This window comes from Felis catus, chromosome A1 (assembly GCF_018350175.1).
Source record: "Felis catus isolate Fca126 chromosome A1, F.catus_Fca126_mat1.0, whole genome shotgun sequence".
Lineage (NCBI taxonomy): Eukaryota > Metazoa > Chordata > Mammalia > Carnivora > Felidae > Felis > Felis catus.
The window spans coordinates 78384109-78408328 of record NC_058368.1 but is presented as its reverse complement, the minus strand read 5'-3'; the positions used below and the strand labels follow the sequence as shown (position 1 = coordinate 78408328).

General features: G+C 41.3%; 1 protein-coding gene across 1 annotated transcript in view; it reads right to left on the bottom strand.

The window, feature by feature from the left end:
- Positions 1-518: 518 nt before the first annotated feature.
- TNFSF13B (TNF superfamily member 13b) overlaps positions 519-24220 on the bottom strand; it is a 33327-nt gene continuing 9625 nt past the window's right edge. The window contains exons 3-6 of the mRNA XM_023253118.2: positions 15512-15568; positions 4950-5062; positions 4714-4864; positions 519-1193 (exon numbers count right to left, since the gene is read on the bottom strand). Of these exons, the coding sequence (XP_023108886.2) occupies positions 1081-1193; positions 4714-4864; positions 4950-5062; positions 15512-15568 (434 nt within the window). The 3' untranslated portion in view covers positions 519-1080. The remainder of the gene's footprint in view (positions 1194-4713; positions 4865-4949; positions 5063-15511; positions 15569-24220) is intronic.

Below are 24220 nucleotides of genomic sequence, written 5' to 3'. Positions count from 1 at the left end.
ATTCTGTTATTATAAACGTACTCATTAACTTCTACCGGAGATTTTATTTTTACAGAATAATTATAGGTATTTTTTCGCTGAATGCTTATGTGCATGAGAATTGGAATGACCCTACAGGAAAAGTTTCTGAAGTAACTGAATAAGCTAGGAAAAATACGTGGTAAGTGTTATCTGGTGTTCCATCAGGTGATACGGAATATTACAGACAAAAAGTGCAAACTTGAAATAAACCAAAAACCTTTAAATAGTGCTTGTATTTTATTTTAAGTCCAACCGTATAATACATTTAAATGGAAGCTTTGTTTAATTACTTTTTTAAGTGTTGAACGCAAGATTTCTGTAAGGTTTTTTTTTCCTTTTTTTTTTTTTTTTATAAATTTTTTTTCAACGTTTATTTATTTTTGGGACAGAGAGAGACAGAGCATGAACGGGGGAGGGGCAGAGAGAGAGGGAGACACAGATTCGGAAACAGGCTCCAGGCTCTGAGCCATCAGCCCAGATCCTGATGCGGGGCTCGAACTCACGGACCGCAAGATCGTGACCTGGCTGAAGTCGGACGCTTAACCGACTGCGCCACCCAGGCGCCCCAGGTTTTTTTTTTTCTTACTTCCTACAACGTTAACTGGAAGAGGTGGGGGGGGGCATATTTAACATAGAGGGGATGAATCCTGAGATTTCCCAAAATGTCTCAATTAAGGTCCTGCGGACATGGGCACTTGTTCCCCGGCGCACAACGGAATGCTGTTTAGGAAGAAATAGGATTATCGCCCCTTGGAAACCTGTGTTTGCTACCAGCCAAGCCGCGATGCCTAAGTTGCTCAACGTGGCTTTTATAGGGAGAGGGCTACTTCTATCTTTCCTCAAACGGGTTCTATTTCTTGTAATTCACATGACACCCCTGGGCTGCGGCTGTCTGTTCAATTTCCTGTTTTGCTCTAGGTTCAGCAAATCAAAACAAATAGCTCACAGAAAAGAGTTCGGTAACTCCTGGTTTTCTTCCTCTGGCATTTCCAGTGAAGTGTTCTCTCCTTAGAGGCACAGAGAAAGGAAGGAATTCGCCGCGAACAAGGTAGAAGTAGGTCACAGAAGTTTCAATGCTCCAAAAAACGTGCCATCTCCATCTTGCGATATTTTAGCGTCTTCCCGCGGTATTGCCAGTTGGAGTTCATCTCCTTCTTCCAGCTTTGCGATGCCTGGAAAACAGTGATTTACAGGGACTTTAAGTGGTTGTACGATGTGGGGGGGGGGGGGGGGGGACGCGTATTAAATAAAACTATGTCATGTTGGGAAAATGCTAACGTCGGCATGCACACCTCAAATCACACGGTAGACGTCTGAACCAGTTACACCATTCCACCAGCCGGAAAACAGAAACAGCTAAAGCAAATGAGCAGAAAGAATGACAACAGATATAACTGTGTTTACCACCTACTGTCGATAAAATGGAGACGCTGAACGGAAACCAATGTCTGGTGGTAAGAAAAAAAGTTAAGTAATCATAGCACGTCGTCTTGATGGGATAGTATATGGTTAAAAGTGGTTTTGCTTCCTTGTATTGACAAAGAAAACTATTTATAATAACATTAAGCAAAAACACAAAATAGAGATAGAAAAAAACGACACACACCGTGCAGTGTGGGTATGCTGCACGTACACACTTAAATGTGCACATAAAATGCACACATTGTTAAAAATAAAAAACAAAACACCATTCATTAGCAAAGCCTATATGCTAACATAGTTTTCTCTTCAGTCCAGACCATAGGATTAGGACTCATTTACATTATTTTTTACAGCCTTCTATATTTCATGTTTCCTTAAATGACCATATCTGACTTTATAACCAAAAGCACGAAAGTACTTAGCTTCTCAAAACTGATCGATAAATCTGTGTGTGCCTAGTTTACTGTGATGCGTCCTGTGATTCAGGAATACAAAACACAACTCGGGAGCTACACTCAGTAAGCACGACGATGCGGACCCCAATACGGACCCCATGTTAAAAGGAAAATAGGAGGGAAAAGGAAGGAGGAGAAAAAACAAAGAAACCAACAAACAAAATAATATCAAAACTGATAATACTTTCAACCAATAATTTAAAAGGTAGTTGCGTTTTCGTGAATATGCAGTGAAAATGTATTATAGGAACTATGTTACATATGTTAACATCCATCATCAAACCCAAAGCACCCAGATCTCCTCAGCGACAGTCAGTGTTTATTTACTGAATACTTAATGATGTGCCAGGCACCTTTCAAGACACACAAGAGCTGTGATCAGAATTACAAAAGTTTCTGTCTCCAAGGATCTTGGGTGTCTGTCTGTTTGTTTGTTTTTGTAACGGACTAAGACAGACAACAAACAAAAGAACATAGTTTCAGGTACTGTGAAGGGTAATTGTACACTTTTCAGGATTAGCAAGGCATTTGATGACTACATTAAATAGTAGAAAGAAAAAAATAGATTGGAATTTATTTGTTGAAGAAATCAGTTGTTATAAAGACTGAAGATAATCTAGTATTTCGAAAAGGCTATCGATCACAGAGCATTAAGTAATGCTAACTCTCAAAATAAAGTCAGTGTGAACTATTTTCAAGTAGGTTCTGTTTAAAATTCTAATGCTGAGTTATTGGCTATTTCGAGTCTTCCAGATGATAGCTATCAGCTGTACCTTCTACAACAGACACACTCAGTTTGTTCATGAGATAGTGAGTGTGTAAAAGAGGTGCCTGGTCTTCTGCTGGGCTCCTCACATGGACCACCTACATTTTTTCCAGGGTATTCTGTATGGAAGCGCTTCACGCACTCAGATACAAATCTGTGGTTTTTAATGGTTTTAAACAGATTTGCCCCAGAGCAGATTAAAATTGCAAACCTGAGGTGTCCTAGAGAACGGTTCTCATGGATGATACTACGCCACAGGCATTGAGACTCAGCTTTACGGCCCAGTTAACTACTCTTAAAAAGCGGGCAGCTAAAAAGTGTGGCCGAGACCGTGAACGCAGAGGGGCAGATGACCAGAAAGCCTCCACGAGCAGCTTGCGAAGCCATAATTACTGCTGCATGTGAACAGCACAGACGGGGGGCGGCCTCGCCATTTCCAAGGATCCTGCAACAGCAGGACACTGGTCATCGCTGGGCACAGGGGAGCTTTTCTTTATGAAAATGAGGGAGTTTCAATTTAACACACTTCCTCGTCATCCCGTAACAGCTATTTAAGGCAGTGGATCCAGAATGACAATCGTCTCCGTTTTTATGAACTATTTTCCTTCCTTCCCAATTGGCTTCTTGTGCACTTGTCGGCAGACAGCTTTGCGAGTTAGTGATTCAAATAGCGTGGCCAGGGGCGCCCGGGTGGCTCGGTCAGCTAAGCGTCCGACTTCGGCTCGGGTCATGATCTCACGGTCCGTGAGTTCGAGCCCCGTGTCGGGCTCTGTGCTGACAGCTCAGAGCCTAGAGCCTGTTTCAGATTCTGTGTCTCCCTCTCTCTCTGCCCCTCCCCTGTTCACACTCTGTCTCTCTCTGTCTCAAAAATAAATAAACGTTAAAAAAAAAAATTAAAAAAAAAAAAACAAATAGCGTGGCCAGTCCCCGGGCCTGTGTTTCACTCTGTCTTTTCACGGGAACAGTCTGGAACTGAAGACATTCCTCAGGGTTCTCCATTGGATTTGTCAAAACCACCAGGGAGGAATCAATGTGTTTAAGGCAAATATGGGCTCCCCCCACCCGCCCAACACCAGCTTTGATGAATTCACCCCCACCACGAAATAAAGACTATGTAGGCAAATACAGCCCAAAGGCCTGACACGAACAAATCCCACCCTTCCTCTTTTCTCTCTGCATCTTCAGGGCCCCTGGGCTGCAGCAGCCTTGCGCCTACATGTTCACACCCCAAAGCCATCCGTCTGCTGTCCCTTTCCACCAGAGGTCACCTGTATGAGGCTGAGAGAAAGCCACTGTGCAACTTGACCAGACCCTCAAACCGGCCAGGGCATTCTCTAGCAGCCCTTAAAAAAAGAAAAAAAAAAGAAAAAAGAAAAGCATTGGGGGCTCCCACTCTGGGGTCACACTGGGTGGTTTATGCCAAGTTCTGGAACTTAGAAACTCTGCAAGCTAGGACACCTGTGCTGCCTCCCTGTGTCTGGATTCCGCCTCCCTTGAACAGGGCGGATCCTGTGAAGGAGCACAGGTAAGGGACAGACAAGGTCGCCGGGCGCGTGGTGACCGTTCTCGTTCTATTATCACTGCTGTCGGTATTATACAGTTTTACCTGCGGAAGAAAACCCAGTTTAGAATTGCTCTCAGTGTCGACAGCTCTGAGTTCGTGCCCTCTCTCCATGTGTAGAAACGGGATATGGGGCGCCTGGGTGGCGCAGTCGGTTAAGTGTCCGACTTCAGCCAGGTCACGATCTCGCGGTCCGTGAGTTCGAGCCCCGCGTTGGGCTCTGGGCTGATGGCTCAGAGCCTGGAGCCTGTTTCCAATTCTGTGTCTCCCTCTCTCTCTGCCCCTCCCCCATTCATGCTCTGTCTCTCTCTGTCCCAAAAATAAATAAACGTTGAAAAAAAAAATTAAAAAAAAAAAAAAAAAGAACTCTTAGTAACGATTTTTTCTGTTTCGATGAAAAGGAACCAGCTCATCAATTCAAGAGGAGAAAAAACGCACAGCATATCAAGGCGTGTCTTTCTGTCTATTTATACAGAACTGTTATTTACCAGCGGAATAACAGGAATTATTGGGTAGTGTTTCAGGCATATTTTGAATACATCGGAACAAATTCACCAGACTCAGTTCGTCCCCAAAGACGTGGACTTTTTTCCTCTGTATTAGGTGTCCCATAGCAAAGGTGTTATCCGTGTATAAAACCTGAGGAACAAACCAAAGAACTCTGTCAGAAGCGAGCACAAAAAGGAGGCACTGGGCGGTGGCACAGGTGGGGCGTTGAACCTACCTGCCCGTATATAAAGAAGTAACCGGTTTCTTTCACCAGGATTTTATTTTCCTTTTCTTCCAGGGCCCTTCCTCTTTTAAAGCTGAGCAGCCACGGAACGAACGTGTAGGCTCCTACGATGGAGAGAGTAACTTGTGAGGAAAGCAGTTTTTCACCTCCACTTAGTTGCTAAACCGAGTCTGAAACTTAGAACTGAATTTCATCTTCAAGGAAAAAAAAAAAAAAGAAAAAAAAGAGGAAAAGAAAACAAATCAGGGCGCTCTGCTGGGTTTTCAGCTGTGCTTGGCACATTAACCCGGACAACCATCGGAGACAGGAACCTGAGGGCAAACACTTCATAAGAATGTTCTGCGTTTTCTTTTGTTCTTGTGTATTGCAGCAATTTTCATCACGGAGCCCGGTCTGCATGGCAGAGTTGGAGGCGAAAGAAAAAAAAAAATGGACCAACTGTCTCTGAATAACACACTTACACAAGTTTTCTGGTTTTTTCCTTGCTTCCCAGAGAGGAGGGGGCTAGCAGGGGGAGAATTTAGGGAAGGGCATCAGGGGAGAAGCCCCCTCCCCAGCGCACTGGGCAACAGAAGAGAGCTTCCAGAGAGCGTGGGAAGTTGCCAAGACATAGCCTTTCCTAGGACCTGGTCAAGGAACTTGGCAATGTCCCTCTGTAATATTCAAGTAAAGTGGTTTGTGCTCAACACATGAATTCTCCTCCGGGACCCCTCAGGCTTCCCTGGGGAGTGACAGGGGAGCTGCGGTGTGGAAGAACCCCAGGAAGGGTGCAGACAGCAGCCAGCAGCTACAGAAAATGGGTCGGCAGGAGGGGACCCGATCTCTGTGCCAGAACATGGTGCTTCGGGACAGACGCCCTTGAGGAGGGTATAAACGCTCCTCTCCTGTGAATCCACAGTGTGAAGTCACGGGGGTTTCTCACCGTCATGTAAAGATTGGAGTAAACGGCGAACCCTGAGGCCAGATTAAGAACTGTGGGGTTGGGGGGTGGGGAGGGTAGAAGCAAAATAGCGTAAAATAATTGAAAAGAAGATGAGGGAAATGGTAACATACAGAGAGAATAATAAAATGAAACCGTGGTGGTCTAAAATAGTATAAAAAGTGTTCCCATATGATTGGTCATGTTGGACCACACGCGTCCCCAAGCTTCACCTCGGTCGTAGCAAAAAGGGAAACAATAATCAAATTCAGAGTCCACGGGACAATATGCCAGAAGCTCAAGAAAAAAACAACTTGTCCTAGACTGAGTTTAAAGAAAATGTTCCCTGGGGATTTCTGAAAGGGGCTGCACGGTAGGACGCAGCAGCTGGTAATGCTTTCACATTCGTAAACACAACTGCTGAGTGCGTGCACCCACTTCAGCGAGCTCCCCGAAGGCCAACCCGTCACATCTGAACTTTTTCCAAATGGGATTCTTGAGGGAAAAATATAAATCGAAAACTACGCATTTTCTGAATGTTTGGAGGAGGAAAGGACCCGAGGTGATCACACAAAGCAAACTACCCCTTGAACCTGAGTTCAGTTCCCTAAGGCAGCTCTCCCAGTTGACATGCCCACAGGTGCAGGGCGGGTGCTGGGAGGGAGAGCCAGAGAGGAGAGACAGGTGCCCTTGTCCCTCCTCTCGTGTATTCCCAGGACCTGCCTCAGTCCCCCAGGGGAGCCAATGCTCCCACAGTATCCGGCAGACCCCCTCACCACCTCGCTTTGCTGTTCCCAAGGTCTGTGAGGAAGCTTTACTTCAGTAAAACCCACCAGTGCCACTCTGGATGGTGACAGTCCCTGGATAAAAGATCTCCCCAGTTACAAGTCACAGAGACAAACTCATCGTCCCGTTTTGATACTGCATCATTTCAGTGACGAGATGACAATAAGGTAGTTTCACATTTGTTTAAATGAGATCATGTACCCAAGGCACTTTCAAAGACAGAGAGCTGAAAATACGAGGAAGAATTAATCATCCTGGTTGTTCTTACTGAAGGCGGCTGCTCTCGTGGGTTCCAAGACCCACGAGATGCTCTGACCAAAGAAAGGCGTCTTTTCCCTTCAAAACAGTACACATCTCGGATCCCGACTTCTCTGGGTTCAGACACTGTTTATGTTTGGTTCTCTGCTATTTGCCCAGGGCCTGACACCATGCCTGGCCTCCAGCAGACATGCAGCAAATATTTACTGAATTAACTAATTCAACTTTAAACATAAGCTAATTCAAAATGGCAGGGCGTTCTCTGCAACTACCCGCAAGCATCCGATTGTTTTTTAAAAGCATTCTGTTATTTACATGTTTGTTTATTTACTTTAAAAGCATTTTGTGAGCTAGTTACTGAAACCGTGTGAAATGCGACGACATCACTCGTGAACTAAAGTAACACACAGAGTTCTAAAACTGGCTAGAGATGTTTACTTACTAAACGTTTTTTTTTCAATGTCGTAGGTTGATTTCCTATTTCTTTACACCATACTTATATCTATAAAATCAGTGAGGTGCTTTTTACCCAATTCCACCGCTGTATTGTCAGCAAAGAAAGAAAAACAAATAGTTACTAGGTATATATTCTTACGTCCTCTCGGCATTTTCTTTTGGCATTTCATCCTATCTTGCTGGGAATGTTCTCATTAAAGAGAGTCAGTGCATGGTTACCTGTTTTAATGTACTGTCTGCATTTCTCCCCCACTGCACACACACACAGCACACATACCCACATACACGCACACGCGCGCACACGAATTCTACTCCCTAAGGCCAAATGCCAAGAATACAGCCCAGCACAGTATATGCACTCAGTGAATACGTGCTACCGAATGAGTGTCGAATCCTTTAAGCAAACAGACGAAACAGTAAGTTAAAAGTAATTATAAACTTAAGCATAAATATTGTAACGTGTTTCTACATCTTAAAACGTGCTTAGATTTTTCACATGCAAATTAGACTACAGAGAAATGCTAATGAAAAAATACACACGAGGGGCACCTGGGTGGCGCAGTCGGTTAAGCATCCGACTTCAGCCAGGTCACGATCTCGCGGTCTGTGAGTTCGAGCCCCGCGTCAGGCTCTGGGCTGATGGCTCAGAGCCTGGAGCCTGTTTCCGATTCTGTGTCTCCCTCTCTCTTTGCCCCTCCCCCGTTCATACTCTGTCTCTCTCTGTCCCAAAAATAAATAAAAAACATTGAAAAAAAAAAAATAAAATAAAGAAAAAAAATTAAAAAAAAGAAAAAAAAAAGAAAAAATACACACGAAGTGCCTATTCTGTAGGATGCTTTTCTTTTTTTTTTTCGTTTTTTTTTTTTTAACATTTATTTATTTTTGAGAGACCGAGAGAGACAAAGCACAAGTGGGGGAGGAGCAGAGAGTGAGGGAGACACAGAATCCAAGGCAGGCTCCAAGCTCTGAGCTGTCAGCACAGAGCCCGGACGCAGGGCTCAAACCCATGAACCACGAGATCAGGACCTGAGCCGCAATCGGACGCTTAACCGACTGAGCCACCCAGGCGCCCCTGTAGGATGCTTTTGTAAACCAGAATGCATTACTACTTATAGTCAGTATTTGAAAATTCGGAAGTACACTCCAAGAGTATTACTGCTTATTTTATCTTTGCTAGTCCACAGCTAAAATACAGATGTGCTGTGGTGTATAAAAAGGCTGAACTTCCCACCTCCACTCAGCTGTACATACTTGATGTACTGATCTGTTTTTGAAAACTTAAGAAAATTAATGTGTGCAACGACCTGCGAAATTCAATAAAAAGAATGCCAGTATCGGTTTGTGAAAATAATTTACGCGTGCACTTGAAAGTGTTTGCTCTTAAAAGAGTAGATCTTTCCTGTTCTGACATATAACAAATACATAAATTTTAGGTTGACAACATTTTATAGAAGAATCAGACATATTTCATTAATATTTGGTTTTTATTCTATTTTCTCAATTGGACGTTTCCTTGCAAACATTCGTACCCCCAGTGTTACCTCCTTCAACAGCTGGAAATAGATGCTCAGACAGCAGCTGTCGATCAGAGCTGCTACATTGGTGACTTCTCTTGATTTTTAAATGTTATTATCGTACAGCTGCCGGAAATAGTCTTAAGGGATAAAATATTGATAACACATTTTTAAAAAGAGAAAGTAAACCAATTCAAGACATCGTGATTTTTTTGTATAAAGCAAGTATAGTGTGGCCTGGAAATCCATAGTTATCGTAGGCTTGGTTCCATAGTTGAGGTGGAGCAAGGGAAATCAGGAGAAAACAAATGCAGCCGGGCAGGGCTGAGGGGCAGAGCTGTATGGAGGGCAACTGGAGGCCCCTGTAGGGCTGTGAGCAGTGGAGAGAAATGATTATTCCATCTTTTAGAAATATCACGATGCGGCTTCCAGGCAAGAAAAGGTACAAAAATGGGGGCAAAGAACCAGCCAAGGTGGGAGATGATGGCGGTCTGTACCAGGATGGTGAGATGGGAATGAGCGAAATGGATTAATGCAGGTTGGATTCACGGGGAAGAACTCATAGGGTTTTGAGATTAACGTAAGGTGTTAGCAGAACAGTCAAGAATGACACCCAGCATTCTGGGTTAAAGAAGCGAGGACACAGCCATCACACTAAATGACAGAGGAACACTGCAGGAAGGGATCTGGGGACAAGTTCTACAGTGAGGCTGAGGTGCCACCAAGTTGTAAAGGAAGAGACGTGTACAGGCTTGGAGCTTGGTGGCTCGAGCTAAAGATCTACATCCAAACCATCAGCATGTGGCTGTTATATGACAACACAACACAGTATTTAAGAACACCACAGAAACAAGGTGAAAACAAAAGAGAACAGGACTACATCAGAGGTCTTGAAACACATCAATACGGAGGAGACACATTTAGGAGTAATTTGCAAAGAGATTTAAAAGGAGACGCCGAAAAGAGAATGGTTAGAGAAACAAACTTCAGGAAGCCTGTGTTTCTAGAAGAAACAGTCATCAAGTGTTAAATTCTACTGGGAGATTAAAAGTAAATCTCATCCTCGCCTCTATGAAATAATTATGAAACAATTACGTAGCAAAGCAGAAATAAACAAGGGACTTCCGCCATCAACATGATTGAGGAAAATACATCTGCCCTTTCTTTACCTCTGTTAAGTCATGTGAAAGGAATGGACAGAAAGAAATGGCACGTTTTCCAGAGTAACTTGAAAGGGTAACAAAGTCACTGAGCTCACACGGGGCTGGGTGTGGAAGGGCAGAGAAGAGGCAGAGAAAATAGCGACAGGTCCCGGCAGTGGCCAACTTCATAAAGAGCCAGCAAAAGTCAACTCCCTAAAGGTGAAGAAGCCCTCACATGTACACAGAAATCTAGAATCTTACCATCCTGGAAATTTCAGTGCGGGTTAAAAGAACTTGGAAGACGAGGAGGAAAAATCCTCATTCAAATGAAAATAAAAAGTTTCAGAATGGAAAGTGGGTTTTACCCAAAAGAAGATGGAAATAAAGAGTTTAGAATTTGAGAAAAGAATGTAGAGCTATAGAATATGTAAGACAGGTAAAGAATTACCATCCTACACAGAACTGGAACCCTGAAAAAACCAGCAACAACAAAAGTCAAGCAAAACAACCACAGACTGAGAAACCACATCCTGGGCCCAGAAAGGTTGATTCCAAAATTCACCAGTTCCATGTGGCTGCTGTAACAAATTACCACAAACTCAGTGGCTTAAAGCAACACACATGTATTATGTCACAGTGCAAAACATGAGAAGTCTCGCTGGGCAAAACTCAAGGTGTTGGCAAGACAGTGCTTCTTCTGGAAGCTGGAAAACCCATCCATTGCCTCTCCTAGCTCCTCCAGTCCACCTACTTGCCTTGCCTTGTGGCCTCTTCTATTTTCCCAGGCAGCAACCATATCATTCCAAGCTTCCCTTTCATCACCGCATCTCCTTCTTGGACTCTGACCCTACCAGCTTCCTCTGTGAGGACCCTTGTGATTACACTGGGCTCGCCAGGGTAGTTTCCTCAAATTTCTTATCTCAGTCACATCTGCAAAGTCTCCTTTGCCACATGAAGTAAGACGCTCACAAAAGTTTCAGGGATCAGGCTGTAGATGCCTTTGAGGGCTGTTATTCTACCTATCATAATAGTCAACCCTGACATATATAGCCAAATAAGTTTTGCCTTTTTGAGGTAAATAAATAACTCTTTGTACAGTCAGGCAAGAAAGTCAAGCCACTTATGAGAAGAAAAATTTCTCTTACCTTAGTTTTCTTTAATGTGCATCTAATGCCCAAAGACAGTGGAGAAATTCCTACAACTCAAGAGAAGAAATGGGAATTTTGTATCTAGACAGCAGTTCCTAATGTATAAATGTTTAAATGTTTATTTTTGAGAGAAAGAGAGATAGTGAGCAGAGGAGGGGCAGAGAGAGGGGGACAGAGAATCCCAAGCAGGCTCTGCACTGACAGCAGCGAGCCTGATGCGGGGCTCGAACTCATGAACCATGAGACCGTGACCTGAGCTGAAGTCGTACGCTCACACCTACTGAGCCACCCAGGCACCCCCAAAGATACAGTTTTATCAGTGCAAAAACTTTGTGAGCATTCTTCTCATGAGCCCATTTTGGGTAAACTACTCAAGAATGGGATTCCAGAAAGTAAGAGATGAATGAGGAAAGCACAGTACAAGCAAGCACCTGCAGTGGGTATTGAATATATTTATCTGTAAAATCCCAAACAAATGAAAGCTTGTAAAGAGAAGGATGGCTTGACAGAAAAGAATGGAATTGGGGCGCCTGGGTGGCTCAGTCGGTTAAGCGTCCAACTTTGGCTCAGGTCATGATCTCACGCTTCGTGGATTCAAGCCCCGCGTCGGGCTCTGTGCTGACAGCTCGGAGCCTGGAGCCTGCTTCAGATCCTGTGTCTCCCTCTCTCTTTTTCCCCTCCCCTGCTCACGCTCTGTCTCTCTCTGTCTCTCAAAAATGAATAAACGTTTAAATAAATAAATAAATAAATAAATAAATAAATAAACAAATGTTCTGAATGATGGATTATGTCAGCAAGATGGCAGTGTAGGGAGCCTTACACATCATCCCTGCACAGAAACATTGATTTAACAATAATATTGGTGCTGAGATACCTTGAAAAGAAACCCAGAATCCAGCTAAGAGGTAGAGCACAAACTGAGAAGCAGTCACATTTTTATAGGTAAGAGGAGCGGTTTCAATTTATTCACCTTAGTCCCTCCCCCAAATAGGCGTAGCTCAGCACCAAGAAGGCTGCCTCAGCCTGTGAGTCCTCCATGGGGGGTGAGATTGAAGGGTGCACCTGTGCCCTATGGCCTCTCAGAGTGCCTTCTAGGGAGCTGGCTTCCATCATCTCACCCTGTACTTAGTGTGGAATAACCAAAAGAGCTTGGTGCTTGATACAGTTAGAAACAAAGAAAAGGACAGGACAGTCTCTTATACCCAGCATTTTGTTTTGTTTTATTTTGTTTTGTATGACTGAGGAGAAGCAGAGAACAGATTCTTTTCCTCCAGAGGGAAAGGAGGAAGCAAAGGGGACCTTGCTCCTGTCTGGCCTTAGAGTGGCTGATATCAAGCACTGCTGACCAATGGAAGTGTCTTCCAGGGAAAGTCAGTCCATGGGGAGTAGGAGAGGTAGTGCTTCTTCAAATGCAGAGGCAACAAAGCAACTCTACAAGGAACATGAAGAACCAAGAAAACCCAACATAAATAAAGGGATAAAACAAATCTTCATAAACCTGAAAGAAATGGCTATTGTGAATTATAAATCACTTTCAACTCTAGTATAAAAGTTAAAAGATGAAAGTATTAAAAGAATTATAACTATAGTAATTTGTTAATAGATACACAACATAGAAAGATGTAAACAGGCATATATCAGTAACAAAGTATGGGGGAGGGAGAAGTAAAAGTGTAGTTTTTGTAGGAAATTGAAGTTAAGTCACTATCAGCTTAAAATAGACTACTGTAACTAAGCTGTTTTATGTAAGCCTCATGGTAAACACAAATAAAAAGCTTGTAGTAGACACTCAAAATACAAAGACAAAGGAATCAAAGCTACCAGTACACAAAATAAGCAGCAAAGAAAGACAGCAAGAAAGTAAGAAAGGGACAAAGGAACTATGAAACAGCCAGAAAACAATTAACAAAAGGAAAATAATAAGTCCTCACTATCAATAATTACTTTAAATGTAAATGGATTAAATTCCCCAATCAAAAGGCATTGAGTGGCTGAATGATTTGAAAGAAAAACAAAATCCAACCATACGCTGTCTACAAGAAAGTCACTCAGCTTTAAGGACACACATAGTGAAGGGCAGGATGACAATATTTCCTCCAATGGTAAACAAAAGAGACAAGAAGTGGCTACTCTTATATTAGACAAAATAGACTTCAACAAGTCAAAACATGTCACAAGGGATGAACAAGGTCATTACATGATGACAAGTGGATTGATTCATCAAGAGGATAAAACAACAACTATGTACATACACACACACACACACACACACACACACACACACACACACACATACACACATACACTCAACATTGGAGCCCCTAAACATATAAAACAAATACTAACAGATTTGGAGACACAAATAGATAGCAATACAATAACAGTAGGAAAATCCAATACCCTACATTCAATAAAGGATAGGTCATCCAAAAGAAAATAATAAGGAAATAGTGTGCTTGAACAACACTACAGAGCAGTTGCACTTAACAGATATGCACAGAATGTTTCATTCTACAGTAACAGAATAGGCACTCTTCTTAGATGCACAAAGAAAATTCTTAAAGATAAATAAAATGTTAGGGCACAAAACAAATTTGAATAGATTTAAGAAGACTGAAATCATACCTAGCATCTTTTCCAACCACAATGGTATGAAACTAGAAATCAGTAACAGGAGAAAAATTGGAAAATTCACAAACATGTGGAAATTAAACAATACATTCCTGAACACCTAATGGGTCAAAGATAAATCAGAAGGTAGGGGCACCTGGGTGGCTCAGTAGGTTGAGTGTCCAACTTTGGCTCAGGTTATGATCTCATGGCTTATGGGTTCAAGCTCTGCGTCAGCCTCTGTGCTGACAGCTCAGAGACTGGAGCCTGCTTCAGGTTCTGTGTCTCTCTCTCTCTCTCTGCCCCTCCCCTGTTCATGCTTTGTTTCTCTCTCAAAAAAAATAAATATTTAAAAAAATATATATTTAGAAGGTAAATTAAAAAATATCCTGAACGAAAGGAAAATGGAAACACAACATACAAAAATGTATGGGATGCAGGAAAGCAATGGTGCTTAAGTGCCCATGCCCACTAGCAAATACATGTTGTTCAAGGCTTGCTGGTCTCATAAGGCTGACCCATGGGTCCAAAGAGCGAAGCACCCACACAAGCACCCTTCAGTCAGTGGAGATCATGCATACTACTTTGTGCAAGTCATGTTCACGATCAAGTAGCAGCCTCATCTTTTAGAGTGATTCACGGCATTTTTGTTTGGGCCAAATGTGTGAAACAAACCTTTTCTAAGTCATATGTTAAAGATTTTATCTTTGGTCCTAAGGTCTTCTTCTGACCTTAGTTTAATCCTTAGTAAACAGTCTGCTGCCTATTAAAGGTTGCAACCATATGACTTTGGAAAATGCAGAGCAATAAATAATAGAATTTCAAATAGTTCAGTATCTGCGTTACATTCAGGATAATTAAAGTCACAAAGAAAAACACAGATGGAAGATAGCACTCTTGGCAATCATTACAAAGGCCAATCCAAATTCATTCTCTGGGCTTCTTCTTGTTTCCCCATTCCTGACCCCCAGCTTAACCCTCTGACACTCATGAACTCCCTGTTCTGGTTCACCGCCCAGACATTCCCCAGCCCCTCGCCTGCTTTATTTCTCTCCGTCGCACTTAATTTTTTCATTCTACATTTTACTTGTTCATTTGCTTTTTCTTTTTCCTGTTTTCCCGTCATCAAAAGGTAAATTCCGTGAAAGCGAGGAACATATGTATCTTATTCATCGCTAAGCCCCACTGCCCACACAGTAACTGGACGTTGCATGTTCTTAACCAATATACGTAAAATAGAAAGCAATCATCTCACATTGGATTGTCATAAAAGTGTTATGTTTATTTGCACATACGATATATTTATTAATAAATTAATGAATATAAAACATGTATGACCTGTTCAGTTCTATCTTCATCCTGTTAAGGTCTCTAAAACCTAACAAATAGGAGAATTAATACTTGTGAAGAAGATCTCAGGTCATTAGAGAAGCCAAAATGATTTCTAAAAAATAAAAAATTGAGTTTGGCTTAGTACTCATTTTGTTTGATCATAGGCTAATTATTTTAAATCTCTAAGTGTTAGTGTCTCTAAGATAAGTCGGCTTGTTGGATTATTACATTCGCCTAAATATTTATTACCCAATCATTTTGATAACGGTTAAGTTTCTTACTTTACACCTGATTCTAAGAAGTTGAGGAAAACAGCTGATTCGTGATGAAGTTTGAACAGAATCTTAGAGGTGTGAGTAGAAAAGTTACGGGGGGGCCATCTCATTACCTTTTCGTATAGTAGGTGTGTCGCTGTCTGCGATCAGTTGCAAGCAGTCTTGAATGACTGAAAAGCAAAAATATATCCTTTTAGTTACTTGAATAGGAACAGTAAGGGAAGGAAGAAAAGTGCCTGAGTCCACAAAGCTATTTTTCCAGAAACACCGAGCCAATTCTACCTCCTACGGATCCTGCACATTGTTCTACAATTACTTTGTGAAATTTGCCCACAGATATTTATTATAAATTTTACCTAAAATAGAATATGTCCTTGAAGTTCATGGTTTAGAAAAACCCTACACACTGTTGAAAAACGGTAAGTATATCATCTTTATTGTTCACCGTAACTTGCCTTCAAATATTATGCCTGGGCAGAAAGCGAGTTTATTATGTGTTTTTCAAGTCTATCATAGACATGAACCAAACTACCAGAATATTCCAAAGTGATTTTTTTTTGTTTAAAAAAATCCCTAACGCTAATTAATAAGTCAGTGGTCGTGCTAATAATATTAACATTACTGAAAATAAAAACAATTGCTAACATTTATTGAGCGGATATAAATACAGGCAACCTCACAAAAATCCTAAAAATTACATCCTGGAAACTAAGTCCTGCAAAGTGTAAACAACTTGTTCGGGGCCTGCAGCGGGAAGTGACGGGGCCAGAATTGAAACCATGCCCATTTCACTCTGGAGCCAAAGTCAGGCTTTTGGTAAAGTGTTTTGGACCAAAAAAAAAAAAAAAAAAAAGAAAAAAAGAAAGAGGGAACATCGTTAAAAATAAAATGGGAGATTTCCCTGAAACCGCATAATCAGTAAAACTTCTGGGAAGCATCAGTTTGCATCGCATCACTTATCACATGTACAATATTCCAGAAAATATTCAAGGAAAGAGAGAACTATTCTGTTAAATAAAGACAAATGCCTCCAGGTGAACGCAAAATAAGGACATTTTCCATGGGAACAGAAAACAAAGCAGTATATATCTCTGAAAATCATAAAACAGAAATTTAAGCATGCCTATTTGAAATTAAGAAAATATTAGTTTAGAGTTTTTATTATCCAATAAGTATTTTATTCCGAGTTGAAGTGGGATATTAAGAACATGCTTCTCTCTGTATACATTTTAAGAGCTTGACACAGTGAATTCTGCTTCAGTTGATTAACTGAAAACATTCTGATATTTACAACACGGAGTAACAGAGGTAATCGTGATAAGTTCTTCCCAAGCTGTGCAAAGGCACAGGCCTGCAAAGAATACAGCGAGTATTCACATAAGAAAACCTGTTATCAAGTTTCCCTTGGTATTTCAAGGTGGAAGTATCATGTGAACAACTGCAATTCTTTTATGACTCTGAAACTTTTCTACCACGTTTTCATGTAAACCTGATCATTTTGACAGAGGCAGAACATTCTGGACTATTCTGTGATTCTTTTATTGATCTGCAAAACAACGGGAGCCATGTCTATGCCATAGGGAAAATGTGACGCGGTGCTGTTACGCTGACAGACCTTCTGCCACGACAAATATGTCAAAGCATCAACAGTGGCAAGATGGTCATGAGTAAGGGCGGCTTGAGAGAAAGGATTTAACGAAACAGCCAAAGCAGTGAAAGTCTGAGGAGCGTGCACAGGATCTAGGGGAGCCCCGCTAAACCTATTTGAAACATGTTCCTATCTCTCTAACAAACGCTTCTTAAGGGCTTACTGCTCAGTTCTGTGACGGATGCAGGGGTCAATCAGAGCATGTGAAGCTTTAATCTTTCCACCACACAGAAGAAGAGGCGGATGTTGACACAAGTCAAAGTCAAATTTCCAAACGTTCCATCTTTCCTTTGCGGCACATGTACGTGTACACAGATTAAATGAAATAATGCATGTGGAGTATTGCGTACTACTCCTGATACGCAATAATCGGGAAATCAAGCTTGGTTATTACGGCAGTCGCCGTGTTAGCACTCTTGTTCTTGTTCTTTACTGAACCCAGTTAACTGGGCCCATGATGGAAGCCCACAAGGAGAGCACAAAGATCCGATTCACCCAATAAAGAGAAAACCAGGTTACTCCCTGTTTCAACTAACCCTTTTCTTGACCACTTACCCCAAACTCCACAGGAGTTTGGAGAAAGACTGATGCCTTGAGGCTACCAAACTGAGAAAACATCTAAGTTTTAATCTCCGCAGCCCAACTCCAGTTGGCTACAACCTACACGTCAAGAAACAATGATCTATTCTATCATGTAGTAGCAGGAATCTAACTTTTAGAAGAAAATACACTACGGAGGGAAAAGTGTGTTTCAAGAAATGCTCTTCAGAAAGGAAAATGGAATATTAAAAGAAAAGTTCAACAACAGTATTTGAATTATACTCACTGAAGCCAGTGCCATTCATTAATTTTCCTTACTCTAGAGAAAGTCACCAGGCTTCTGAAGTTTTGTTGGAAATCAGCAGAGGACTTCCCATTCTGGCCTCCAGAGATGCTGCTTGGGTCCTATCAACCTTATCAGTGTTATTTACCTCTTCACTTTCAGCTCTTCCTTTTTAGAAAATTCCAGATCCATTGTCATCTTCTCTCTCGTACAACAGTCCTTTAGGACTTTCCCATTCAACACAGATGTGACCTTAAACTATAGATTGTCACTCACAAAAAGTGGGTCAAAATAGCAACACCTTTTCATCTCTCCCAGTAGCAAAGATATCCAACCACAAGAGTTCTGAGAATGCACAGTCTTGTAAGAAACACAAGATTGGTAGCAAGTATGATGTTCATCGATTGTGTTTAGTTTTTAAAAGTCTTCATACATCTTTCCCTCTACTACAACGGAAGGAAATTTGAAGAGTCTGAGAACAATTTATCTTTTTAACGAATCAAGGCTATAGCATACATTAAAACTTTCCTGTGTGTGATGGGGTCACGCATATTTCTAAATGTATATATTATATATTATAATGATGTGTGAAAAAAAGGAAAATTGATCTTGTTAAGTACAAATTTACAGCATAATATTTATCCATAATATTAAACTTTGTGTAAAATATTTCTAAAACAAATATATGATATTGACGGCCAAAACAGTTCACAAAAGAGAATTCCTAAAATAAGAGTTTTCAGAACAAAAATAATTTGCTATTGCTCAATATCTGTTACAATAAAATCCAACCAACCTCACAACTAGACTAGCATTGAAATATTTTCCCTATGGAAAACATCTTGAGTTTGAAAGCCATCTGTTTACGTATAACCTTTATGTTACATTTGAAACACCATTTAAATAGAAAAAGGGATTGGAAAGTTAACGGGATTGCTGGTATCTGCTGTATTGTTTTCTGTATTGGATCCGAACCTTTTCAAACTGGGATCGGGTTTATTGTCTTTATTTCAACAAAAGGTCGATCTAATATCAACCAGCATAAATACTGCAATTACGCAGATTATACATAACTCCAGTGGAAAACACAGTGCGCTTCCCATTACATTCGCCCCATCCATATGATCCACACCTACTCCTCCTTCGTAGTCCTTTTTACTCTTCTCATTCAACCTTCTTCCAAGCTCTTCAGTCTGGATGAGATGTCCTTCCTGCATTTTCCTGTGTCCCTTCCTCCTTCTGTCTTCTTACTTAGTGCACCACAGGTTTTAAAGAATGAGGACCCTGAAGGCGATGTCTCTCTTTTATTTCTGTATACCTTACCATTCAGTGTATGAGGTCACAAGAAATACAGTTTGATTTTTCCTGAGCTAGTTTTTTTTTTTTAATTTTTTTTTTCAACGTTTATTTATTTTTGGGACAGAGAGAGACAGAGCATGAACGGGGGAGGGGCAGAGAGAGAGGGAGACACAGAATCGGAAACAGGCTCCAGGCTCTGAGCCATCAGCCCAGAGCCTGATGCGGGGCTCGAACTCCCGGACCGCGAGATCGTGACCTGGCTGAAGTCAGATGCTTAACCGACTGCGCCACCCAGGCGCCCCTCCTGAGCTAGTTTTGAATAAATAATCAGTGGCTGGAAAAGTTTAACCAGGATAAATTCCATAAAGACCCCAATACTGACCTAATGATGAACACAGATTTATGAGGAAATTCAAGAAAGCATGATTTGGGAAAAAACATTTCTACTGGAATGGGAATACAAGAATTTAGGGGTGAAAAAGTAGATTATAAATTCTTATTTGATTGGCGATAAACAGTTTGCCAATACAAGTTAACAGAGTTTTAAAAGTATGTCTAGAGAGCTAAATTGAGAAGTATGTATTTGACTTACCAGGAAAAAAAAAATAGAAATTCCTAATCTTCACAGGGGCCTGCCTGATATATGTTGTGCTTGAGAAACGTCATACATGTGTCCTTGTGGAGACTAAGTTGCCACACGGAGAAGAGTGAAAACAAAGGTTCAGCTGTTGACTGGCATAAATATAAGGGTGATTTGATCCCCAAAGCAATTATATAAATACAGCATCCAAGATAAATTGTGAAAAAAAAATTAAAAGTTTGTGACCGAGTGTGTGTTTGAAGGAGAATTAAAAACTAATAATAAAAACAAGTTTTCAATTCTGGGTAATTCAGAAAGGTGGTAGCACTACAATGGCCCTGAGGAAGTAAAAAGGGGTGCTGGTTCTTTGGGGGTTTTGGAAAGAAGTTGACAGAGCAAAACAGAAATCACGACAGTTGATAGCAGTAAAGAAAGATATTATCTGAATGGAAGACTGTGTGTGTGTGTGCGTGTGTGTGTGTGTGCGTGTGTGTGTGTGTGTGTGTGTGTGTGTACAGAGTCCTAAGCATTAATTGGGCATTGTCACACTGCCAGGTACCACTCCTGATTTCAGTATTTTCTATGCCTAAAGCACTGTAAGGATATATAAAATGGCAGTCCTTTGCCTTGGGTCATAAACACTAAGAGTAAAACACAAAACAAAACAAAACCCCAGGAAACAAAATGCCATCTTCCTAAGTTATTTCATTTTACAATTGATGAAACATTTTAATTTAAAATGACTAATTTTATAGTTGAGTCATCATCTCCACAGGATATGGCTTCCCCCCCCCCTTTTACCATGAATTCCTTGCATCACTTTAGAACACTTCTCATTATTAATGGTGTATACTCAGAAGGCACTGGGTATAGGTAACTTACCAGTGATGAAAATTAGCTGCATGACACGATATGCACACATACTTGAAGCCAAGGAAGGTAAACACAAAAATATACCTAATGATTGGAGAAAGCTATCAGTGAATTGCACAGCCAGCCCTTACACCTTCCACTTCGCCTTGGACATCTCTGCCTGGCTGCCACACTGACAATTCAAACTTAGCATGACCCAAATTTATTTCTTTGTCTTCCTCACACCCACACGCCTCTTATTCTTCTGTTTTCTCTTAGTGGATATAAGTATCCTCTGAGTTGCCCAAGCTAGGAACTTTGTAAACATGCCTGATTCCTTCCTCCGCAATCCTGAAATCCAACAAATAATCAAGTTCTAATGGTTTGAATTTTTCAACTTTTGCTCAGTGTGGATTGCGTCTGTCGTTTATCTCATCCAACAGTTTTACTGAGCACTAAATTTAGGTCATGTGTTGTGCTCGGAATAGCAAAAAAAGGAAAAGAAAAAGAAAAGACACTATCTCTACCCCCATGGAGCTTGCGATCTAGGGGGAGGAACAAGTATGAATGAGAATCAGAAAGATACATTGGAAGTTGCAGCTGTAAGAGCAATACAGTGGCCAGACTTTGACCCAATCAGGAAGGCTTCCCTGAACAGTGACACTTAAACTGAAATTAGAAGAAAGAAGGGGCGGCAGGGTGGGGGCGGGGGGAGAGGAGGGGTTTGGCATGCTTGGGTGGCTCAGTTGGTTAAGCATCTGACTCAACTCAGGTCAAGATCTCCCAGTTCATGGGTTTGAGCCCCGCAATGGGCTCTGTGCTGACAGCTCGGAGCTCGGAGTCTGCTTCAGATTCTGTGTCTCTCTCTCTCTCTGCTCCTCCCCTGCTCTCTCTCTCTCTCTCTCTCTCTCTCTCAAAAATAAGTAAACATTAAAAAAATATTTTTTAAAAGAAAAGAAGAAAGAAGGGGGTAGGAACATCCCACACAAAGTCAATAGTCATGAATATACACAAAGGCTAATGTTGGAGGGATACAGCAATATGGCTGAAGGGGGTAGAGACAGACAGACAGACAGAGACCGAGAGAATAATCAAACCCGACAAGAGGAGCAAGCGTGGTGGGTCCGTTCAGATCTTTACTCTCACTGTTCTCCTGACGCTAACACTTGCTCACCAAGTTGTGCCTCTTAGCTTTTCTACTACTTCTACTCCATCGCTTGCGTTTCCTCAGATTTGCCTTCCTAAACCAGAATTTTATCTTGTCCTTCTAATGCTTATAACTCCTTCAAGGGGGTTTCCCTGCACACAAAACCCAAACCTCCCTTCACAACCCCACGACCTCTACCCTCCCACACCTAGAAGCACAGAAGTTCATCCTCCTGCTCCCAAGACTGCGTACGTGCTATTCTGCCTGGCTAAATACTCCTCACCTTAGTATCTGGTGAAACCCGTCCATCCCTCAGGGCTCAGGCCAAATATCAATTCTTTCCCTGATCCTTCCAGCTAACTATTTGATCCCACTACACTTTGCACATACATCTATTGAAATAGCATTTCACTATATATCCTAATTGTTTCTATTACTGTCTCTTTCCCTAGGCTGAGTCACTTGACATTAAGAACTATCAGTTACAAATTTGCACAGCATCTGGTTTATATCAGACTAAAAACAAAAAATCTGTGGCACAATTCAGAAAAAAAAAGATATAACAATATCCAATTTTTCCAAATGATTCTTAAGAACCTCATCCTTAAAGGGCACTTGGTGGCTCAGTTGGTTGAATGTCCAGCTCTTGAGCTTGGCTCAGGCCATGATCTTGTGGTTTGTGAGATCAAGCCCTGCATTGGGCTCTGCACTGAGAGTGCACAGCTTGCTTGGGATTCCCTCTCTCTCTCCCTTTCTCTCTGCCCCTCCCCTGCTTGTATTCTCTCTCTCTCTCTCTCTCTCTCTCTCTCTCTCTCTCCCAAAACAAATAAACTTTAAAAATACCCTCCTCCTTATATCCAACTTCATAATACATGTTAAGTCAAATTAAATCAATGCTTTAGAGAAAATAGATTCTATTAAAAAAACCCATCATTTCCATGATATCTGGACCCTCTAATAATCAATCTTTGGGCTCAGGGTTATTTGAAAAACATTTTCCATAACAGATAATCTTCAATAATAAGGATTTTGAATTTTCATCTGTAGAATGGTAGCACACTATGATACATTTTTTCAAGCAAATGGTTGTGTATTTCTCTAAAATTTCTTACCCTTTATTTCCCAGAAGATGTTCTAGAGCAGCAGAAACAAGAGAAAAAAGGTGAGCTGTTAAGTGTGACTTCACAGTCCATGTCAGAAGCTCAAAGAGCGGTTATCTACAGTTGTTTCCCCTGTCTATCTCAAATGGCCTGGCTTTAGGAAGAGGAGGAGAACTCCAAAACGAATAATCCAATGAAGAAATGAGCAAAAGACATGAACAGACACTTTTCCAAAGAAGACATTCAGATGGCCAACAGACACATGAAAAGATACTCAACATCACTCATCATTAGGGAGATGCGAATCAAAACCACAATGAGACACCACCTCACTCCTGTCAGAATGACTAAAATTAACAACTCAGGAAACAACAGATGTTGGCAAGGATACAGAGAAAGGGGAACACTTTTGCATTGTTGGTGGGAATGCAAACTGGGGCAGCCACTCTGAAAAACAGTATGGAGGTTCCTCAAAAAATTAAAAATAGAACTACCATATGGCTCAGTATTTGCACTACTAGGTATTTATCCAGAGGATACAAAAATGCTGATTCAAAGGGGTACATGCACCCCAATGTTTATAGCAATAAAATATAACAATAGTCAAATTACAGAAAGAGCCCAAATATCCATTGACTGATGAATGGATAAAGAAGATGTGGTATAGGGATGCCTGAGTGGCTCAGTTAGTTAAGTGTCCAACTTTGGCTCAGGTCATGATCTCGCGGTTCATGAATTCAAACTCTGCATCATGCTCTGTGCAGATAGCATGAGACCTGCTTAGGATTCTCCCTCTCCTCTCTCTCTGTCCCTACCCTGCTTGTGCTCTCTCTCTCTTAAAATAAAGTTTTTTAAAAAAAGAAGAAGGGTACCTGGGTGGCTCAGTTGGTTAAGTGTCTGACTTTGGCTCAGGTCATGATCTTGCAGTTCGTGAGTTCAAACCCTGCATCAGGCTCTGTGCTGACAGCTCAGAGCCTAGAACCTGCTTTGGATTCCGTGTCTCCATCTTTCTCTGCCCCTCCCCCAATCACTCTCTCTCTCTCTCTCTCTCTCTCTCTCTCTCTCTCTCTCTCTGAAAAATAAATAAACATTAAAAATTTTAAAAAAGGATGTGATATAGATAGATAGATAGATAGATAGATATAATGGAATAATACTCAGCAATCAAAAAGAATGAAATCTTGCCATTTGCAACAATGTCAATGGAGCTAGAATGTATTATGCTAAGTGAAATATGTCAGTCAGAGAAAGATACATATCATGATATCACTCATTTGTGGAATTTTAGAAACACAACAGATGCATATAGGGGAAGAGAAAGAAAACTAAGATAAAAACAGAGAGGGAGGAAAACCATAAAAGACTGTTAAATA